General features: G+C 36.3%; 9 protein-coding genes, 7 long non-coding RNA genes and 2 other non-coding genes across 18 annotated transcripts, besides 1 other annotated feature; 8 read left to right on the forward strand and 10 right to left on the reverse strand.

The window, feature by feature from the left end:
• The first annotated feature begins 357 nt into the window (after positions 1-357).
• Positions 358-1054, forward strand: SPOM_SPNCRNA.7471. Its single transcript, NR_196807.1, has one exon. It is a non-coding gene; the product is annotated as a non-coding RNA (long non-coding RNA).
• On the reverse strand, positions 400-3383 carry acs1 (acetyl-CoA ligase; the record flags this gene model as incomplete). Its single annotated transcript, NM_001023281.3, has 1 exon — positions 400-3383. Exon 1 carries the CDS (start codon positions 2386-2388, stop codon positions 400-402), a length of 1989 nt encoding a protein of 662 aa, NP_588291.2. The 5' UTR covers positions 2389-3383.
• Positions 1125-2397, forward strand: SPOM_SPNCRNA.7472. The gene has a single exon (NR_196808.1). It is a non-coding gene; the product is annotated as a non-coding RNA (long non-coding RNA).
• On the reverse strand, positions 3008-3460 carry SPOM_SPCC191.03C (uncharacterized protein; the record flags this gene model as incomplete). Its single annotated transcript, NM_001023282.2, has 1 exon — positions 3008-3460. The coding sequence occupies one exon, from the start codon at positions 3458-3460 to the stop codon at positions 3107-3109; it is 354 nt and encodes a 117-aa protein (NP_588292.1). The 3' UTR covers positions 3008-3106.
• Positions 3461-3596: 136 nt separating this feature from the next.
• SPOM_SPCC191.04C (uncharacterized protein) lies at positions 3597-3990 on the reverse strand (the record flags this gene model as incomplete). Its single annotated transcript, NM_001023283.3, has 1 exon — positions 3597-3990. One exon carries the CDS (start codon positions 3988-3990, stop codon positions 3688-3690), a length of 303 nt encoding a protein of 100 aa, NP_588293.1. The 3' UTR covers positions 3597-3687.
• A 130-nt stretch (positions 3991-4120) lies between these two features.
• On the reverse strand, positions 4121-5699 carry SPOM_SPCC191.05C (nucleoside 2-deoxyribosyltransferase). The gene has a single exon (NM_001023284.3). The coding sequence runs from the start codon at positions 5118-5120 to the stop codon at positions 4485-4487; it is 636 nt and encodes a 211-aa protein (NP_588294.1). The 5' UTR covers positions 5121-5699; the 3' UTR covers positions 4121-4484.
• On the reverse strand, positions 5150-5761 carry SPOM_SPNCRNA.1220. The gene has a single exon (NR_150082.1). It is a non-coding gene; the product is annotated as a non-coding RNA, possible alternative UTR (long non-coding RNA).
• A 345-nt stretch (positions 5762-6106) lies between these two features.
• SPOM_SPNCRNA.1221 lies at positions 6107-6325 on the reverse strand. The gene has a single exon (NR_150083.1). It is a non-coding gene; the product is annotated as a non-coding RNA (long non-coding RNA).
• Positions 6305-6797, forward strand: SPOM_SPCC191.06 (uncharacterized protein; the record flags this gene model as incomplete). Its single annotated transcript, NM_001355931.2, has 1 exon — positions 6305-6797. The coding sequence occupies one exon, from the start codon at positions 6305-6307 to the stop codon at positions 6719-6721; it is 417 nt and encodes a 138-aa protein (NP_001342886.1). The 3' UTR covers positions 6722-6797.
• Positions 6788-7964, forward strand: cyc1 (cytochrome c). Its single transcript, NM_001023286.3, has one exon. The coding sequence runs from the start codon at positions 6901-6903 to the stop codon at positions 7228-7230; it is 330 nt and encodes a 109-aa protein (NP_588296.1). The 5' UTR covers positions 6788-6900; the 3' UTR covers positions 7231-7964.
• Positions 7965-8255: 291 nt separating this feature from the next.
• SPOM_SPNCRNA.7473 lies at positions 8256-8603 on the forward strand. Its single transcript, NR_196809.1, has one exon. It is a non-coding gene; the product is annotated as a non-coding RNA (long non-coding RNA).
• Positions 8447-8795: an LONG TERMINAL REPEAT.
• Positions 8796-8916: 121 nt separating this feature from the next.
• Positions 8917-9708, forward strand: lto1 (ribosome biogenesis protein Lto1; the record flags this gene model as incomplete). The annotated part of the gene is made up of 1 exon (NM_001023287.3): positions 8917-9708. One exon carries the CDS (start codon positions 8917-8919, stop codon positions 9319-9321), a length of 405 nt encoding a protein of 134 aa, NP_588297.1. The 3' UTR covers positions 9322-9708.
• A 284-nt stretch (positions 9709-9992) lies between these two features.
• Positions 9993-10440, reverse strand: SPOM_SPNCRNA.7474. Its single transcript, NR_196810.1, has one exon. It is a non-coding gene; the product is annotated as a snoRNA primary transcript for snR46 (small nucleolar RNA).
• snR46 lies at positions 10086-10253 on the reverse strand. Its single transcript, NR_197148.1, has one exon. It is a non-coding gene; the product is annotated as a box H/ACA small nucleolar RNA snR46 (small nucleolar RNA).
• An 868-nt stretch (positions 10441-11308) lies between the features above and the next one.
• Positions 11309-12236, reverse strand: gst1 (glutathione S-transferase Gst1). Its single transcript, NM_001023288.3, has one exon. It carries the CDS (start codon positions 12178-12180, stop codon positions 11491-11493), a length of 690 nt encoding a protein of 229 aa, NP_588298.1. The 5' UTR covers positions 12181-12236; the 3' UTR covers positions 11309-11490.
• SPOM_SPNCRNA.1222 lies at positions 11758-12881 on the forward strand. Its single transcript, NR_150084.1, has one exon. It is a non-coding gene; the product is annotated as a non-coding RNA (long non-coding RNA).
• Positions 12882-13342: 461 nt separating this feature from the next.
• On the reverse strand, positions 13343-15042 carry SPOM_SPNCRNA.1223. The gene has a single exon (NR_150085.1). It is a non-coding gene; the product is annotated as a non-coding RNA (long non-coding RNA).
• On the forward strand, positions 13994-14563 carry SPOM_SPCC191.10 (uncharacterized protein; the record flags this gene model as incomplete). The annotated part of the gene is made up of 1 exon (NM_001023289.3): positions 13994-14563. One exon carries the CDS (start codon positions 13994-13996, stop codon positions 14441-14443), a length of 450 nt encoding a protein of 149 aa, NP_588299.1. The 3' UTR covers positions 14444-14563.
• Positions 15043-15221: the final 179 nt, after the last annotated feature.

Here is a 15221-nt window from a genome sequence, read left to right on the forward strand (position 1 = left end):
TGCTACAATAAGATAGTTTACTTTTACTGTTTCATGAAAAAGACGCTCACACTAGCCGTATGAACTTTTTGTAGTACGCAAAAGGTGTTTTATTTGTTAAACCCCCTTCAACATTTTAAATTCATAGCTACCTTTTATAAGTGCCATTAATAGAGATTTTTCTAAAAAAAAAAAACTTGACACAGGCACTCCAAAAATAAAGTGAACATCTAAACCTGTGCGATAACGTTAGTCATGACGGTCATAATATGCTTTCATTAGCGCGAACGATAAATCTTCCAACTTTTACAAGATACATTAAATAAGTGAGGTCTTCGGAACGTTGGTAAATAAAGTATCACACGCCTCATTATTATATAGAAGTAAGCATATACACCGCACATCTAATTATCGAGTAGTCTAGGGCTTCTTCTGATGGGCATAATGAACAGCATGGATGATGTGCTCAACAACCTTAGGGTCAGCCAAGGTACTCAAGTCTCCAATCTGGTCGACTTCACCAGCCAAAATCTTACGGAGAATGCGGCGCATAATTTTACCACTTCTAGTTTTTGGAAGATCACTGAAAATTAACTTGCGTGGAGATGCAAAGGGGCCAATTGTCGATCGAACCGCCATGATCAACTCCTTTTCAAGTTCGACTGTAGCTTCATAGCCAGGTTTCAATAAAATAAAGGCATTGACGGCTTGACCGGTTAGCTCATCATGAACACCAACAACAGCGGATTCTGCGACAGCGTCATGAGACAACAAAGCAGCCTCGATTTCAGCTGTACTCAGACGATGGCCGGAAATGTTGACAACATCATCAACACGTCCACGAATCCAAATGTAACCATCTTTATCGCGGGTAGCACCATCACCGGTGAAGTAGAACCCAGGATATGGCTTCAAGTAGGTGTCGATGTAACGATCGTGACCGCGCCAAACAGTTCTAGCAGCGCTGGGCCAGGGACTGCGGATAGCAAGAACACCTTCAACATCGTTGCCTTCAATGATCTTGCCAGTCAAGGGATCAATGATGACTGCATCGATACCGAAAAAGGGTAACGTAGCAGAACCAGGCTTCATGGGTGTCACAGGTCCCAAAGAAGTAACAATGTGAGAACCTGTTTCAGTCTGCCAATAAGTATCGGCAACAGCACATCTTTTCTCACCAACTACTTCGTAGTACCACATAAATGACTCTGGAGCGATGGGTTCACCAACACTACCCAAGACACGAAGAGAAGAGCGATCGTGCTTGACAAATTCATTACCGGCACGTTGAAGAAGACGAATGGCAGTTGGTGCAATATACCATTGAGTCAGTCTGTGACGCTCAACGACACTCCAGTAACGAGAGTAATCAGGGTAAGCTGGTGTGCTTTCAAAAACAAGAGTAGCAGCACCAAGCATTAAGGGGCCGTATACAATATAGGTATGACCAGTAATCCAACCGACATCACCAGCACAACCCATACGATCCGTGGGATGCAAATCGAAAACGTATTTGCAAGTAGCAGCAGCGCCAAGAAGGTAACCACCAGTGCAATGTACGACACCCTTGGGTTTTCCTGTACTTCCAGAAGTGTAGAGAAGGAACAAGGGATGCTCTGGATTAACGACTGCAGGAGGGCAATACCGGGGGAACTTTGGAATAATATCGTGCCACCAGACATCACGACCTTCAACCATACTGGCGGTAGGCTCAGCAGAGCGTTGGAAGACGAGTACCTTCTTGATGGTAGGACATTCGGTAAGGGCTTTGTTAACGACACCCTTTAAAGGGATTCGTTTACCACCACGATGACTTTCATCAGCGGTAATGATAACTTTACACTCAGAATCATTGACACGGTCTGCAACAGACTCTGCAGAAAAACCAGCAAAAATAACAGAATGAATGGCACCCAAACGAACAATGGCCAACATGGCAATGATTGTTTCAGGAATCATAGGCATATAGATGGCAACACGATCTCCCATACCAACGCCCATGGACTGGAGAGCACCGGCACATTGAGAAACGGAAGCCAAAAGCTCGCGATAGGTGATATAGCGACCCTGATTGGGCTCATCAGCTTCATAAATCAAGGCAACGGCGTCTGGGCGAGCAATGGCATGACGATCGACTAAATTATAACAAGGGGAAATGGCACCATCAGCGAACCAAGCACTATCTGCCTTGTCGATGGAACCTTGGACGACAGTGCTGAATTGTTTGTCCCAAGTCATCATGTCGCGAGCCATGTTACCCCAAAAAGTGGATGGGTCATTAATTGACTCTTCATACATACGTTTATACTCATCCAAACTAGCAATGTTAGGTTTAGGGACGGTGGGATCGCCATGAAGACGAACCGGAGGTTCTATAATGAGTGTGTGATCGACAGGATTTTTCGTCATCATAAAAAAAAGTAAATATCAAAATTGAGGAAATATAAGAACTTGTAAAAACAATAAAACTGTATGGTAAACCTTACAATCCGTAAATAAGCTTTCAAAGGTATCACTAAAAACGATGAAGAACCTTTAGAAGAGAATGAAAGGTAAATATAAGGGGAAAGAAAAGAGCGCTAGAAAAAGAAAATAACGAGAAAAATAAAAGTAGGAGACGAGAAGTTCGTTTCCTTGTACTCTACGACCAAATGATTTCAACGAAAGTTATGAAACGAAAGACAGAACACAGTTTACAACTGATAAAAAGTGATTTAGTCTTTAAAATGCGAGGTAATAATCTAAACATTAGCAGACATTAGTAAGGAAGGAAAAAAGATAAAGAAATAAGGTGGAGGGGGAAAGGAAATCTCGTGTTTACGAACCTCACGTGGCCATCCCAAAGCGCAGTTCAAGCATAAGCAGCAGAGACAAAGCAATGAGAATTTAAGAGGCTCGATTTTAAGAGGACGATAGAGTTCAAATACGAATTCCACCGATAAGCAACTTACGAAAAATACAAAAGAAAGATTCGACAAAAATCCAAAATCCTTCAGAAAGTTTGTGTGGTTAGGTTTTTGAACAGACAACTAACTCGACGGTAAGTAGGAAATCGCTTAACGTTCGACGTCCGAGGAGTTAACTTTGCAGTTTCGAATGGGGTGTTTTTTTCTTCTTTTTTTTCGTTCTACACGGTCCAAATATCAATACAAAAGAAGCACTGAAAGAGAACACTAATCCGGGAATCCGCAGAATCCAAGTTTATCCAAAAAAGAAGGGATCTCACGATACAAGATCTGCTTTTTGATGCTACGAAAAAACGAGCAACTATCAAACTATGCAAGAATACAAGTAGACCTAATGGAAAACCCAAGGAGTAGGAAGCTTGACGATATGAGGTTAAGCCGCGAAAAGGACGAATCCGTTTATTGTAGCAATAGCAAGGAGATAGGATGCGTGGGCTTGGGAAGGCTGGTAGACGTGTGAGTGATGGTGGGGACACCCAACAACAATGGACTAGTGAGGAATTGTTACTACGCATTAAACGATAGCCAACGAAGTGAGTTACAATACACCGACAAACGAGTCATTAGCAAAAGTGACCATGCGATATTGGAAAAGTAAATAAACACCAACACAGAAATTTTTATTTGTAAAACAAATTACAGAATTGAATTTGAAAAGGTCGATTACCCTGGATTTGATACCAATATCGGGTACACTTAATAGAAAAGCAAGAATTGAATGGGTTCACAAATAGACGAGATGTCAGTCGGCCAAGTTTGGTCGTTTGGTTGTGTCGGGAAAGAATGGCAAGAAGAAAAATGTCGGGAAAAGATTAAAAAACAAAAATACAATGAGAAGAAAAGGGCCAATTGAGCGCGCAAATTTTTTTGGCACGTGGTCAAGTTTCCGACGGGCAAAAGCCAATGGAGGGGATGCGACAAACGGGAACACAAAAGAAAGGAAGTCAGGAATATGAAAGTAGGAATGGAAAAGTGGAAACGGAGGATGCTTGGCTTGGATTACTCTATGAGAACATGATAAGAATATGCTGCAAACGGAATGCATTTGAAAATGATATGTTGCTTATAATGAAAACTATATAGCGTAGATGGGGTATTTGTACAAACTTTACAAAATAGACATGATAGTTAAGAATAGATTATTTGTGTGGTTGAATTTTTTTTTTTTAAATGAACTCGTGTTTTCATTCTCTACGGATCTAATAGCGTATATGGTATTGTAGGACATTGGCTCAATAAGCGTGATAATTTAGTAGACGTCGCAATTCCTGGCAAAAACATTGATTCAATAAAGCTCCTATCATTCATTTCTCTAACTTTTCTCGTCTTTTCACTACTGTCGTTTTCTTTTCTATCACCTATCGATTAGAAGTGGTTAGAACGGCCAAAGCTTGTTTTCGGCGAATAAATTATTGTTTGCATGAGAATCGCGCAACATTTCTTAGTCAAGCATGGTCTTTTACAACATAAATATTTCGACATATATAGCATTTCTTCCCACCGCATGACCGACAGCTAGTGTTGACTGCTCATGGTCGGCTAATGCTGACTGTTCAATCTGGCAGCTAGATCCTTAATGGCAGTTCGAAAGGCTTCTTGAATGCTAAAATCGACGGCGACAAAACCTCCTGACATTCTGATAAATCCCTCAGTCATCACGTTTTGCAAGAATCCCTCAGAGTGTACGATCAAGCCGTCTGCATCTTCCATGCTACCACTACCGCCTTTGGTGAATCGAGGCTTCAAAGCGTCGCCCCATGCCTGTTTTCGGTACGACCTGACTTTTTCTGGATACATACGGCCATCGGTCGTGAAGCCGGCCAACGGTTTTCCTTGAGCGGCCATGTACCCAAGCTCCACTGCCGTGCCTGGATCCATGTCTGGGGCACGTCGAAATGGATCAAGGCAGAAAATCCCTCCATCGCAACGATCCATCAATTTCCGATCGAGTTCCGCAATCTTCAAACTCGTTTCCGCTCCAGGAGCCATCTCCTCCACACCTTCTTGGCCATCAAACGGTGCAACTCCTTGCACCCCTGCGTCCTTGCAGATTTCCTTGAGTTCATCAAACAGCTCAATGGCATTAGGCCTAAACACGAGGTCTCCTGCCAAGTACACACAGGGCACCTTGTGAGGTTGCGCTTTAGGGATACTGACCTTTGCCGTACCAGTCATTTTGCCAATATTCGTAGAACGAGTATACGAAAAAAAAAAAAAAAAAACAAAAAAAAGTATGACTATTCGAAAAATATCCTAAGCGTCGTTTTGTACGTTTCTAGAAATCAACGCTTGTAAACACAAAGACAAGATTTTAAAAGTAACCCTTGTGTAAAATATCAAGAAATACAAAGATATTACTTCTCAATATACGAATATATGGTAGTAAATTGTATTAAATTTCAATGTTGATACCAAAAACAAGGAAAAAGATTGCAATTTTCCTACGAATGTTATCTAACAAAGGGTGTTTGTTTTAAAATGATTTCATCTCTACTATTCTTATACTCAAACATTCTCGTTGTCTAGTTTATCAAGATAAGGCATTTTTCATCGGTCTGTCATATTTTTATACACCTTCCTTCCCTATCTATCCATTCCATCAGCCTTTGCTCCTATCTGGTAACAATAAGCTCAGACAATCTTTTTTATATCTGTATTTAGGGAAACATCTAAACTACCACGAATTTCCCAATTTACCGAAAGAAAAAAGAAATCGAAAAAATCAGGTAATGTAGGAAATGCTAGTTGGTTGGTAGTGAGTGTGTGTGTGTGTGTATCAGGTTTAGAGCAGCGGCTTGAAGCACTAGGCTGGGAAAGCGTTTCGTTTTATTTATTTTTACTTTTTTTGTTCGATTCTATTGGATTTATCTGAAATTTGTTTTTCAATGGGAAAGTCTTTTGTGATGGATTAAAATCTTTTTGGAGAAAATCACATTTTGCAGAAAAAAATTTCTAGATCCCATTCATTTTGTTGTGGTTGTATAAAAGACGAAACATATGAATGAACTATATTTACTAGATAAATGGGATTCTCATACTTTGATCTTACCAATTATTTTCTACTTTGTTTCATTGTCACACAGTGTCTGTCTATTACTATATGATTTAAGAAATCGTCGCTTAATAATGACAACACATAGACTAAACAAAACGATGTTCAGGTAAGTTCCTGTTTACTATTTCCATAATCCTATTTAATTGTTTTCTTTAAAATGTCACACTAACCTTGTATTCGCAGGATTAAGTAAAGTGCGATCAAATGCTTCTTTGAATTTTTCAACTACCAAAAAATATGCGCAGAACAAAGTGTACACACCAAAAGGTATTTACTAGAGTGTAATATCCAATGGTGTATTCCCATGTCTCATCTATTCATTCTCTCTTGCTCTGTCTACGATTTTTCATCTATCCTATTGCATCAATATTTCACCCAATTTTTCGTACTACGCTATGCATCCCCATCAATGCATCTTGACTGGCGATTTCCGTCTCTAAGAATCCATTCATATCCCAAAGACCAATCCACACATGCTTGGAAGATGCATTGCATGCCTACGGAAATCATTGCATATCAGCCAATTCCAGTTTTCCAACGATTACTGCACTCTAACGATATCTATTTTCCTTATTTTCAGACACGGTATACAACCTTAATTATGTTTAATACGGTCTGCTCGTCATCACCAAATCCTGTTTTTACTTTAACGAAGGTTATCGCACGCAAAAAAGGTAAACATTGGATTGGCTCGCCATGTCATTCCGCGGAGAGCTCATGAACCAATGAAATAAGGGCGAAAAAATAAATTTAAAGGTCGACTTCCACCGCATCCCAACTTACTCTCAACGTACATCTTCTCACTAACTTCGCTGTGAATTTGTGGTTTTTAAATCTTCTTCTCTACAAATACTAAACTCTTAAGCCTATTTCCTTTCCTTAGCAATTTATTAATTCAAAATGCCTTACGCTCCTGGAGACGAAAAGAAGGGTGCTTCCCTGTTCAAGACTCGTTGCGCTCAATGTCATACCGTTGAAAAAGGCGGCGCCAACAAGGTCGGTCCCAATTTGCACGGTGTATTTGGCCGTAAGACCGGTCAAGCTGAGGGTTTCTCTTACACCGAAGCCAATCGCGATAAGGGTATTACTTGGGATGAAGAAACTCTTTTCGCCTACCTCGAAAACCCCAAGAAGTATATCCCCGGTACTAAGATGGCCTTTGCTGGCTTCAAGAAACCGGCTGATCGTAACAACGTCATTACGTATTTGAAGAAGGCCACCTCTGAGTAAATGGGGTGATGGCCGTCAACGACAGTTGCAAGTGTTGGCGTAATGCCGTTGGGATATGCTTTATGAATTCGTAATTCCCAATTTGCTTTTGTGTCTGTCACGTTACTGATTGATTGATTGCGTTTACCAAAAAAAAATAAAACAACATGGAAACGAGCAGCATAGGAACATGAATTGTTTGATATAAATTCTTACTTTGGAATTGGTCTCCTTCTTTTCATTTATTCCTTTTCTATTCTCTTTTTCTATTAGACAACCTTTTTCAAAAAAAAAAAAAATTCCGCAATTCCTATACCGTGAACCAGTTTTTTTATTCGGAGTTCCCAAAAGCTTATTTCCTGGGCCCACCGGGTTCTTCCCCATCAACTCCCCTCTGCTTTTTGAATTTTTAGCTTCCTGCATATTTTGGTGTATCTTGGTCAATTCATTTGAGCAAGATTCAGTTTCGAATTGATTTTCATTGATGCCTATGCTTTCTGATGCTTTGCTTTTCTTTACTTAAGGTTTTTTGAGCTGATTGGTTTTCAGTGAGTTTGGGTTTGTTTGTTTTTCACCTTTCTCTACTCTATCGTATTCCCATTCACAACCATACTCCCCTCTCTTTTGTGGTCGATCAATTCCCATCCAGATCGTACACACAAACCAAAATTAATCATAGCTCTCTTTTTTAGCTAATTCTATGTTGTTTTTACAACTATGGATCTTTTATGATATTCAAGTTTTCATACCTTTCACCCTTTTCTTTTTTTTTTAATTAGTTTCAGTATATTGCAATTGACGGCTGCAGAGCCCTCTGAGATTGCTCTCCGGTAGTTCAATATTCAACGCGCATGCATAAGGTTTTAGTGTAAAGAATTGAGGACAGTCAAGTGTTGTGTATATTTGAAAATTAATTAATCTTTGTATGTAACTAGACTGTGCGTTTAAAAGTAGCAAGGAAACACTGCAGTTATTCGCAATGTAAACACTTGCCAATTGAAACTTATGTGATATACTTTACTAGCTCCTGTACTTGAAACAAAATATTAGACTTAGATTTAAAAAAAGAAAAAAAGTATGTTCTATATGAATTATCGACTGCTATAGGCAAAGTAAATGAGATTTACACTAGAGATGTCAATGCTGCGATTTTGAAATTAAAGAAATATCGGATATCAAACGAATACCATAAATTCATTTAGGGCGATATAATTCTTCTTTGTTATTCGTTTTTATATGTAAGCTACGCAGTTTGGTATCTGATTTAAGGATACGTAGAACTGCGGTGAGTTTTCCTTGTGATCTATTATATTACAATACACAGGTTGTATAAGTAGCAACTGAGTATAGGTATTGTATTAACTGGGTTATAATGTTACCTATCACTAATATAGCTCATAACTGAACTGAGGAACGAGGTTCAGCAGTAGCTCTATTTATAGTATTCAGATAATATTGATCTTAATAGATTATCATTAAGATCAATCTCCATATCGTATCATACATGGTACGATATATAATTAGAACATGTGACATATAGTGATACTCAACGTAGTGTATTATAGCGTAGTGTAGTATTGCTGACATTATACTGCAGGAACTATATATCACTGTGTTGTGCTGTATCTAATAAGGTTAGCCGCTAATCCTCTGTAAGTTGCAAATTCTCAGTTTTTGGCAAAAATTATTACAAAACGACACTGCCGCATGGACTGGGAGGAAGTGACCAAATTGGAAGAAAATGAGTACAAACGTGGTTATGATGAAGGAATTTTAAAGGGAATTGAGCAAGGGTATGAGGAAGCATTTTTGTTTGGACTCGAGCATGCTTATAACAAATATTTACTGGCGGGTGAAATTTATGGACGCGTGTGTTTTTGGTTGAAAGAAGAAAATTCACAACATCCTAAAATTAAAAAGGCACATAGGCATTTAGAACAGTTGAAATCGTTATTAGAGTCGTTGCCCACCAACAATGAACTGGAGGAGACCGATGCTGGGTTTGACTCTTACTGGAACAAAATTACAGCCAAAGCCAAAGTGGTATCGAGTCTTTTAGGAACTAAGATTCTTCCCGCTGAAAAAATTGATGCTAATGATGGCTTTGAGTAATGTCTTCAGAGCAAATATACTATGGAAGGTATTTAATATTCCTGAAAACATTCACTTTACATGATTGATTATGTTATATTTTAGCAGATTATATCTGATATCCTGGCATTTGTTCTTTTTCTTGACAATATCTCCCTTCGAAAGAAAGCTGCATGTAGTGAGTGAATAGTCGTTTTTTTTTTTGGCTAATTCATTCTGAATGGAATCAATTTCTTCATCCGTTATGGTTAGAAACGTTTTGGAAGCTAAATAAAACATTTTGTACATTAAGATGGAAATTAAAACCGCAAGATCTTTTTTCTTGTCAGCCAAGTTTTTCCAGTTAATGAGTACTAGCATCTGTCTCTTTTAACTCTAGTAGGTGTGTTTGACTGGATGGCATCCCCATAATATTGCTTTGTTCTTATGGCAATTTGATGATTTCATTAATGTTCGTAGAAAATAAAAGAAAAGGATCAAATATTAAACATCCGCTTTATGATTGCCATATGCGTTCATGAATTAGCACATTAGCTGCTGCTGTGTATATGATAATCCTATGTATAGACATTTCCCCGGCATAATTACTTGCTTGTCCAGTTTAATAAGTTTGTTGTACATTAGAACAAAAGTTTATAGACACAAAATAAAGACATCGTAACAAGTTAAACATCATTACAATTCCCCAGTTTACCATACAATTAATGATTTAAAAAATAAAAATAATAAATATTCATCGACTATATAGATACCAGGATAGCAATAAATAAAAAATTTTGTATGTGAAATGTGCAACTTTCTAAAAATGTATTATAAGCCTTGATTTTCGTTCACTAAAGATTTCGCGAAACAAAGCAAAAATAATCGTTACCGGCATTTGCCAATTTTGTAGGCCTATTTTTGACTTTTCTAACTGGTAAATTGCAGCTAGATAAGCTTCGATAAGGCCAAGGACAATGGCTATCAAATGTTGTTTCATCGTTTTATTCATTTCAGTTAACAGCAACCGTTACTACAATTCAAGTTTAAGAGATATCCATACTAAGAAGTTGTTTTTTTTAAGGTAGTTTTAATTAAAGGAAGTCCTAACAAAAAACGAAATAAAAAACAACGTTTATTTACGATTTAATAAAAACTGGTTGTTAAATAGTTTGCGACACCAAAATGGAAAGCAGTATTGTTATGTGACTGTGTTTTTTAGGCATTGTAACTCGCTAATTTGTTTAGTGCAATACGTTCATGTTCATTATACGCTATTGTTTTCATAAATAGGTATCATCTGTTTTTTAATAGTTTTTTTTTTTTGCTTGTTTCCTTGTTTAATATTTTGCTCTAATACTTTAAAATTGAAACTATCATGTACAAAATACAGGCGGCCTAGTTTGCTTTGTTACTAATTATCATATTCTTGAGCTTTATAAGAACACTCTTGAATTAAGCAAATTGGATAATTTAATATACAGCGACTGCTTATATTGATTTTCTCTTTGTTTTTTATATTAGGACCTTTCTAAATTCGATAATGAATCACTTCTTCATACCCTACATTATATTTGTGTTCATGAGTATTTGAATTCATCTTATTTACAATATTCAGAATAATTAAAATAAAAAATATAAGACAAGCCTGCCCAACATATAAAGAAAACAATATTTGATTATTATTTATTCGAGCTTTTGTTTTAGACATAATATTTATAATTTACTTAAAAATTTAATAAAATCATTGAACTTTTCTCAATAAATTGACGACATTATTTAAAAAAAAAAAATAAAAAAGGTCTTGTAGTATAAGAAAAATAAAAAGATAGTAACAATAAAAAAATAAAATAAAATTAGCGCCTCAAGTCATTTCGACATGATTACAGCTATCCCTTCTTTCATTTTATATTTTTTACTTTTGATGATTGGCTTTTCCAAACAATAAATACCAATTTTAGCAAGAGCAATACGATGGATGTTACATGGTCTGCTTTGTATATATTTTCGGAATGTATAGTAGAAAATCATAGTTTAAAGATGATATTATTGAAAGAGCACTTGAACAATTGATGTATGAAACGAAAAAGTTGAGTCTATATCTATATGCATAAAGGAAAGTAAACAATGCATGAATTTTGAAATATAAAGAATCAATCAATCAATTGAAATATTGGAACGTTATTATCAAGATAGACGCCACAAATTCACTTAATTATCCAAAGCCTTTGATCTTTCTTCGAAGGTAGCCTTGCTAGCAGGTCTGGCAAGAAGTCTTTGATGCCAGGAATAAGTTCTAGGAAACTCTTTTTCAAAGTCGAGCTGAGGCACTTCTTCCTCGATTGAAAACTTTCCTTCTGCAAAAATAATTTCAAGGAAGTTATTCCATGAAATGAATGATAAGTCAGCAATTGTGAACCGGTTGGCCACGAGATAATCACGGTCTTTAAGGATATCTTCGAGGACTCCTAGAACACGTTTGATTTCATTCCTATAACGGGTAATGGCAGATATGACTAGCTCCTGATGATAGACGCTAAACCATCCAGCCTGTCCCCAAATGATGCCTTGGCCAGAAGCTTGAAAAAATAAATATTGTATAACTTTGTAGTATTCAGGATGGTCACGAGGCAAAGATATCTTCCTTTCCGTATCATATTTGTCAGCTAAATAGATTAAAATGGCATCAGATTCCCAAATGGTATAATCGTTATTGTGGTGATCAATCAAGGTAGGTACTCTACCGTTAGGGTTTAAGGCTAAGTGTTCGGGGGATTTCTGCTCATTTTTTGAAAAATTCACATATCTGGTTTCATAGGTAAGGTCCAACTCCTTCAGCGCTTGAACCACCTTCCATGGATTAGGACCATGAGCATGCGACCATAAAGTGAATTGAGCCATGATACTTTATTTTGAGTGTGTTCTATTGTTAAATGAAAGGAGTTTGGCAATGGATTAAAATATAAAGAGCATCTTTACCATTTTATATACAATTCTTACTTCCATTGCGTATGCAATATTTATGAAAAATTTTGGAAAACACCCGAAATCGAGTTGATCAATTTCATCCAACTTACTAATCGATCATACATTAGACTCATACGTGGATTCAACTAAATTTTACTCGATTAGCTGACGACAAGCCGGAAGTTATGATTTATGTCAAAACGTGATCAAAGAAAGATAAATCTACTACCGATTCCATTTACTAATACATTTGAATCCTGTTAGCCGGTTACACGCTACATTTAATCAATCTTGTAATGCATCAAAATTTCATGTAAAATTTCTACCAACATATAGTGCGTGGGGACTGACTTCTCGTTTTGTTTAACTATGTATAATCCTTGTGGGAAATAAACGTATGCTTAGTGTTATATTTAATTTCTTAAAGGGTCGGCTTAATGCAATTCCAAATTCAAATGCAATTAAAACTGTTTCAGGTTCTTAAGACATGTAGTTTTCAGAATTTACGAGTCAGTTGAATAGACATCTTATGATAAAGTTAATATAAAAATAATAAAATAGTCTCAACCATACGCTCGAGATTTATTTTGTTCACCACCTGTTCAAAAACCAACGTGTCAAACTTGCTTTTAGACTACTGCACATATTAATTCAAACATGCTAGGGATTCACAATTGGATTTTCAACTGTAAAGATTAGTTATGACGGAGTTTTGTTTCTCACATATCAATTTAAAATTCTCTTCACTCTAATAATCTTATTTCGAAATCTACTTTATTTTTCATCATACAGTGAGTGTAATATGTTTAATTTCTGTAAGCGAATTGGTAATGATTCCCTATGAAAATTTTTTGTTTACATTTACTACCTTGACAATACGATACGTAAATTTTAAAGCTATTCAACATAACTGCAAACACGATGAGTAATTTTGCATTATAATCAGAAAAAGAGCAATGGAAACCAAAAAGCATACACCAACTTGATCAGAGTAAAGCAAGTACATGAACCAATACATGTTTATATCCGTTAAATACTATTTTTTTTCTTTTTAAAAGTATATAAAAATAACCTTTTTTGGATTATTCAATAAACGTCCAGCTTTTACGTCTTTCATTAATTGATTGAACTTTTAAAGTCGAAACCCGATAAATACAATCATGTCTAATAACGTTTATTCATCAAAAACTTTTATTCATTCAACAAGCTCAAAGCTCCATGTCCTTCAATTGACTATTCAATGTGATACATTGCAGCTTTTCCCATATTCTTACAACCCATCGGCTTAGTTTCAACGCATTTATCCAGGATCCTAGTCCGCGAAATCGAGATGCTTTGAAGATTAAAATTAAATTTAATTTTATGCGAGACTGGTTTCCTTATTTTTTGTATAGTCGCATGCAAGCGAGGTTCGCATAATTTGGAAAATAAAGGTAGTCAAGAAGACGTTGAATTAAGGCTGCAGTTTCAAAGTACTCTACAAACGATTCCTTTTAAAAAAAAAGATTCAAAAAAAAAGGCAAAGGGTTTAAGTAATGCTTGTTATTTCAATTTACCTCCAAACAGTTACTAATGCAATTGCAAAAAAAAAAACCTACCTATTGAATCAAAATTTCTAGCCCATCCATCGCTCCTCAAGATAAAGGAATCGATATTTTGAGTTTAAGGGAGTTGCTGATAGATTTCAGAATTAAAAATTTTTGGAAAAGGATGTCGAGAACAAGAAGATACGTCTAGATTGCTGATGATGCATTCTAGCAGACGGAAATACAACGATATGTGGACAGCACGACTTTTGATCCGTTCGGATCAAAAGGAAGAGAAATATCCATCTTTCAAGAAGAATGCAGGAAAAGCAATAAATGCCCATTTGATTCCTAAATTATCCCCAAAAATGAACATTATGAGATCTTCTTGTGGGAGACAGGAAATTTCGCAATTCCAAACGAAAATTCGGCTCTTTTTTTTACCCCACAGTTGCGGGGTAAATGATGTAACGGACCTTGGGGGAAAGGATGATGAGTTAGTTGGGAAGCGGAAAAAATGGAAAACGGAAGTAAGAATAGAAACCAGTATGGCTGAGTGCAATGGCGGAAAAGATTTTACAGAGATGACAAGAATCTATTTATCTATAAGGAAAAACTTTTTCCAAATTTGTCTAAAAACGCATTCTCCTCAATTGCCTCTAGGTAGATGATATAACGAATTGGAACGAGACATCGCTAACCGGTTTTCTTTGTAAATGACATTTTGTAGTGGGAGTAAGTTTGAATGGAGGGATAGACAGATGAATAGTATGAGATAGAAGAATAGTATATATAATGATTAAGATGAACAAATAAAAATTGAAAGAAAAAAGAAATTGTTGGCTCATTTGGTTCATACACATGTTGGTTCATACAACTTTTACCCATCGTAAGTATTATAAGTAAAAAATAGAGTACGAAAAGCTATAAGTAGTGAAGCAAAAAAATAGAAAAATAGAAAAAAAAATATATATAAAAAAATATAATAAAAATAAAACTCATAAGAGACGTAAAACACAAGAATTGTCTATCATTTGTTCTTTAAGAAGCACCACCATTCTGTAAAACTCTTCATTTCTCATTAGCAAGGACCCTTTTCATTCCTTCCTCTTTAGAATCCTTTTCATTATAACGAATTGGATAATACGCAAATAAGAACACATCCCCTAAATACGATATATCGATCCATTTTTTACTTTGCCTAGCTTATTGCTGTACAATTCCATTTAAATAGTTTCTCCTGTTAAACAGATTGAGTTTCATTGTTCTACTTTTACTTTCTCTTTTATTGGTTTTGACTGACGTCCCAAAACCTCGATTACTTTCATATCTGTCGGCATCATTCTCCTCAAGAAAGATCGTCAATGGAGGCGACAATATACCGGAATTTAAGTTGCGGACACAGAGCTTGAAAAGACTGCATTTTGTATTGTTTTCAAGTAAATGAAA

This window comes from Schizosaccharomyces pombe, assembly GCF_000002945.2.
Source record: "Schizosaccharomyces pombe strain 972h- genome assembly, chromosome: III".
NCBI classification, from domain to species: Eukaryota; Fungi; Ascomycota; class Schizosaccharomycetes; order Schizosaccharomycetales; family Schizosaccharomycetaceae; genus Schizosaccharomyces; species Schizosaccharomyces pombe.

Coding starts and splice junctions, on each gene's coding strand:
- SPOM_SPCC191.05C (NM_001023284.3), bottom strand. CDS start 5,120: ATGACTGGTACGGCAAAGGTCAGTATCCCTAAAGCGCAACCTCACAAG.
- cyc1 (NM_001023286.3), top strand. CDS start 6,901: ATGCCTTACGCTCCTGGAGACGAAAAGAAGGGTGCTTCCCTGTTCAAG.
- gst1 (NM_001023288.3), bottom strand. CDS start 12,180: ATGGCTCAATTCACTTTATGGTCGCATGCTCATGGTCCTAATCCATGG.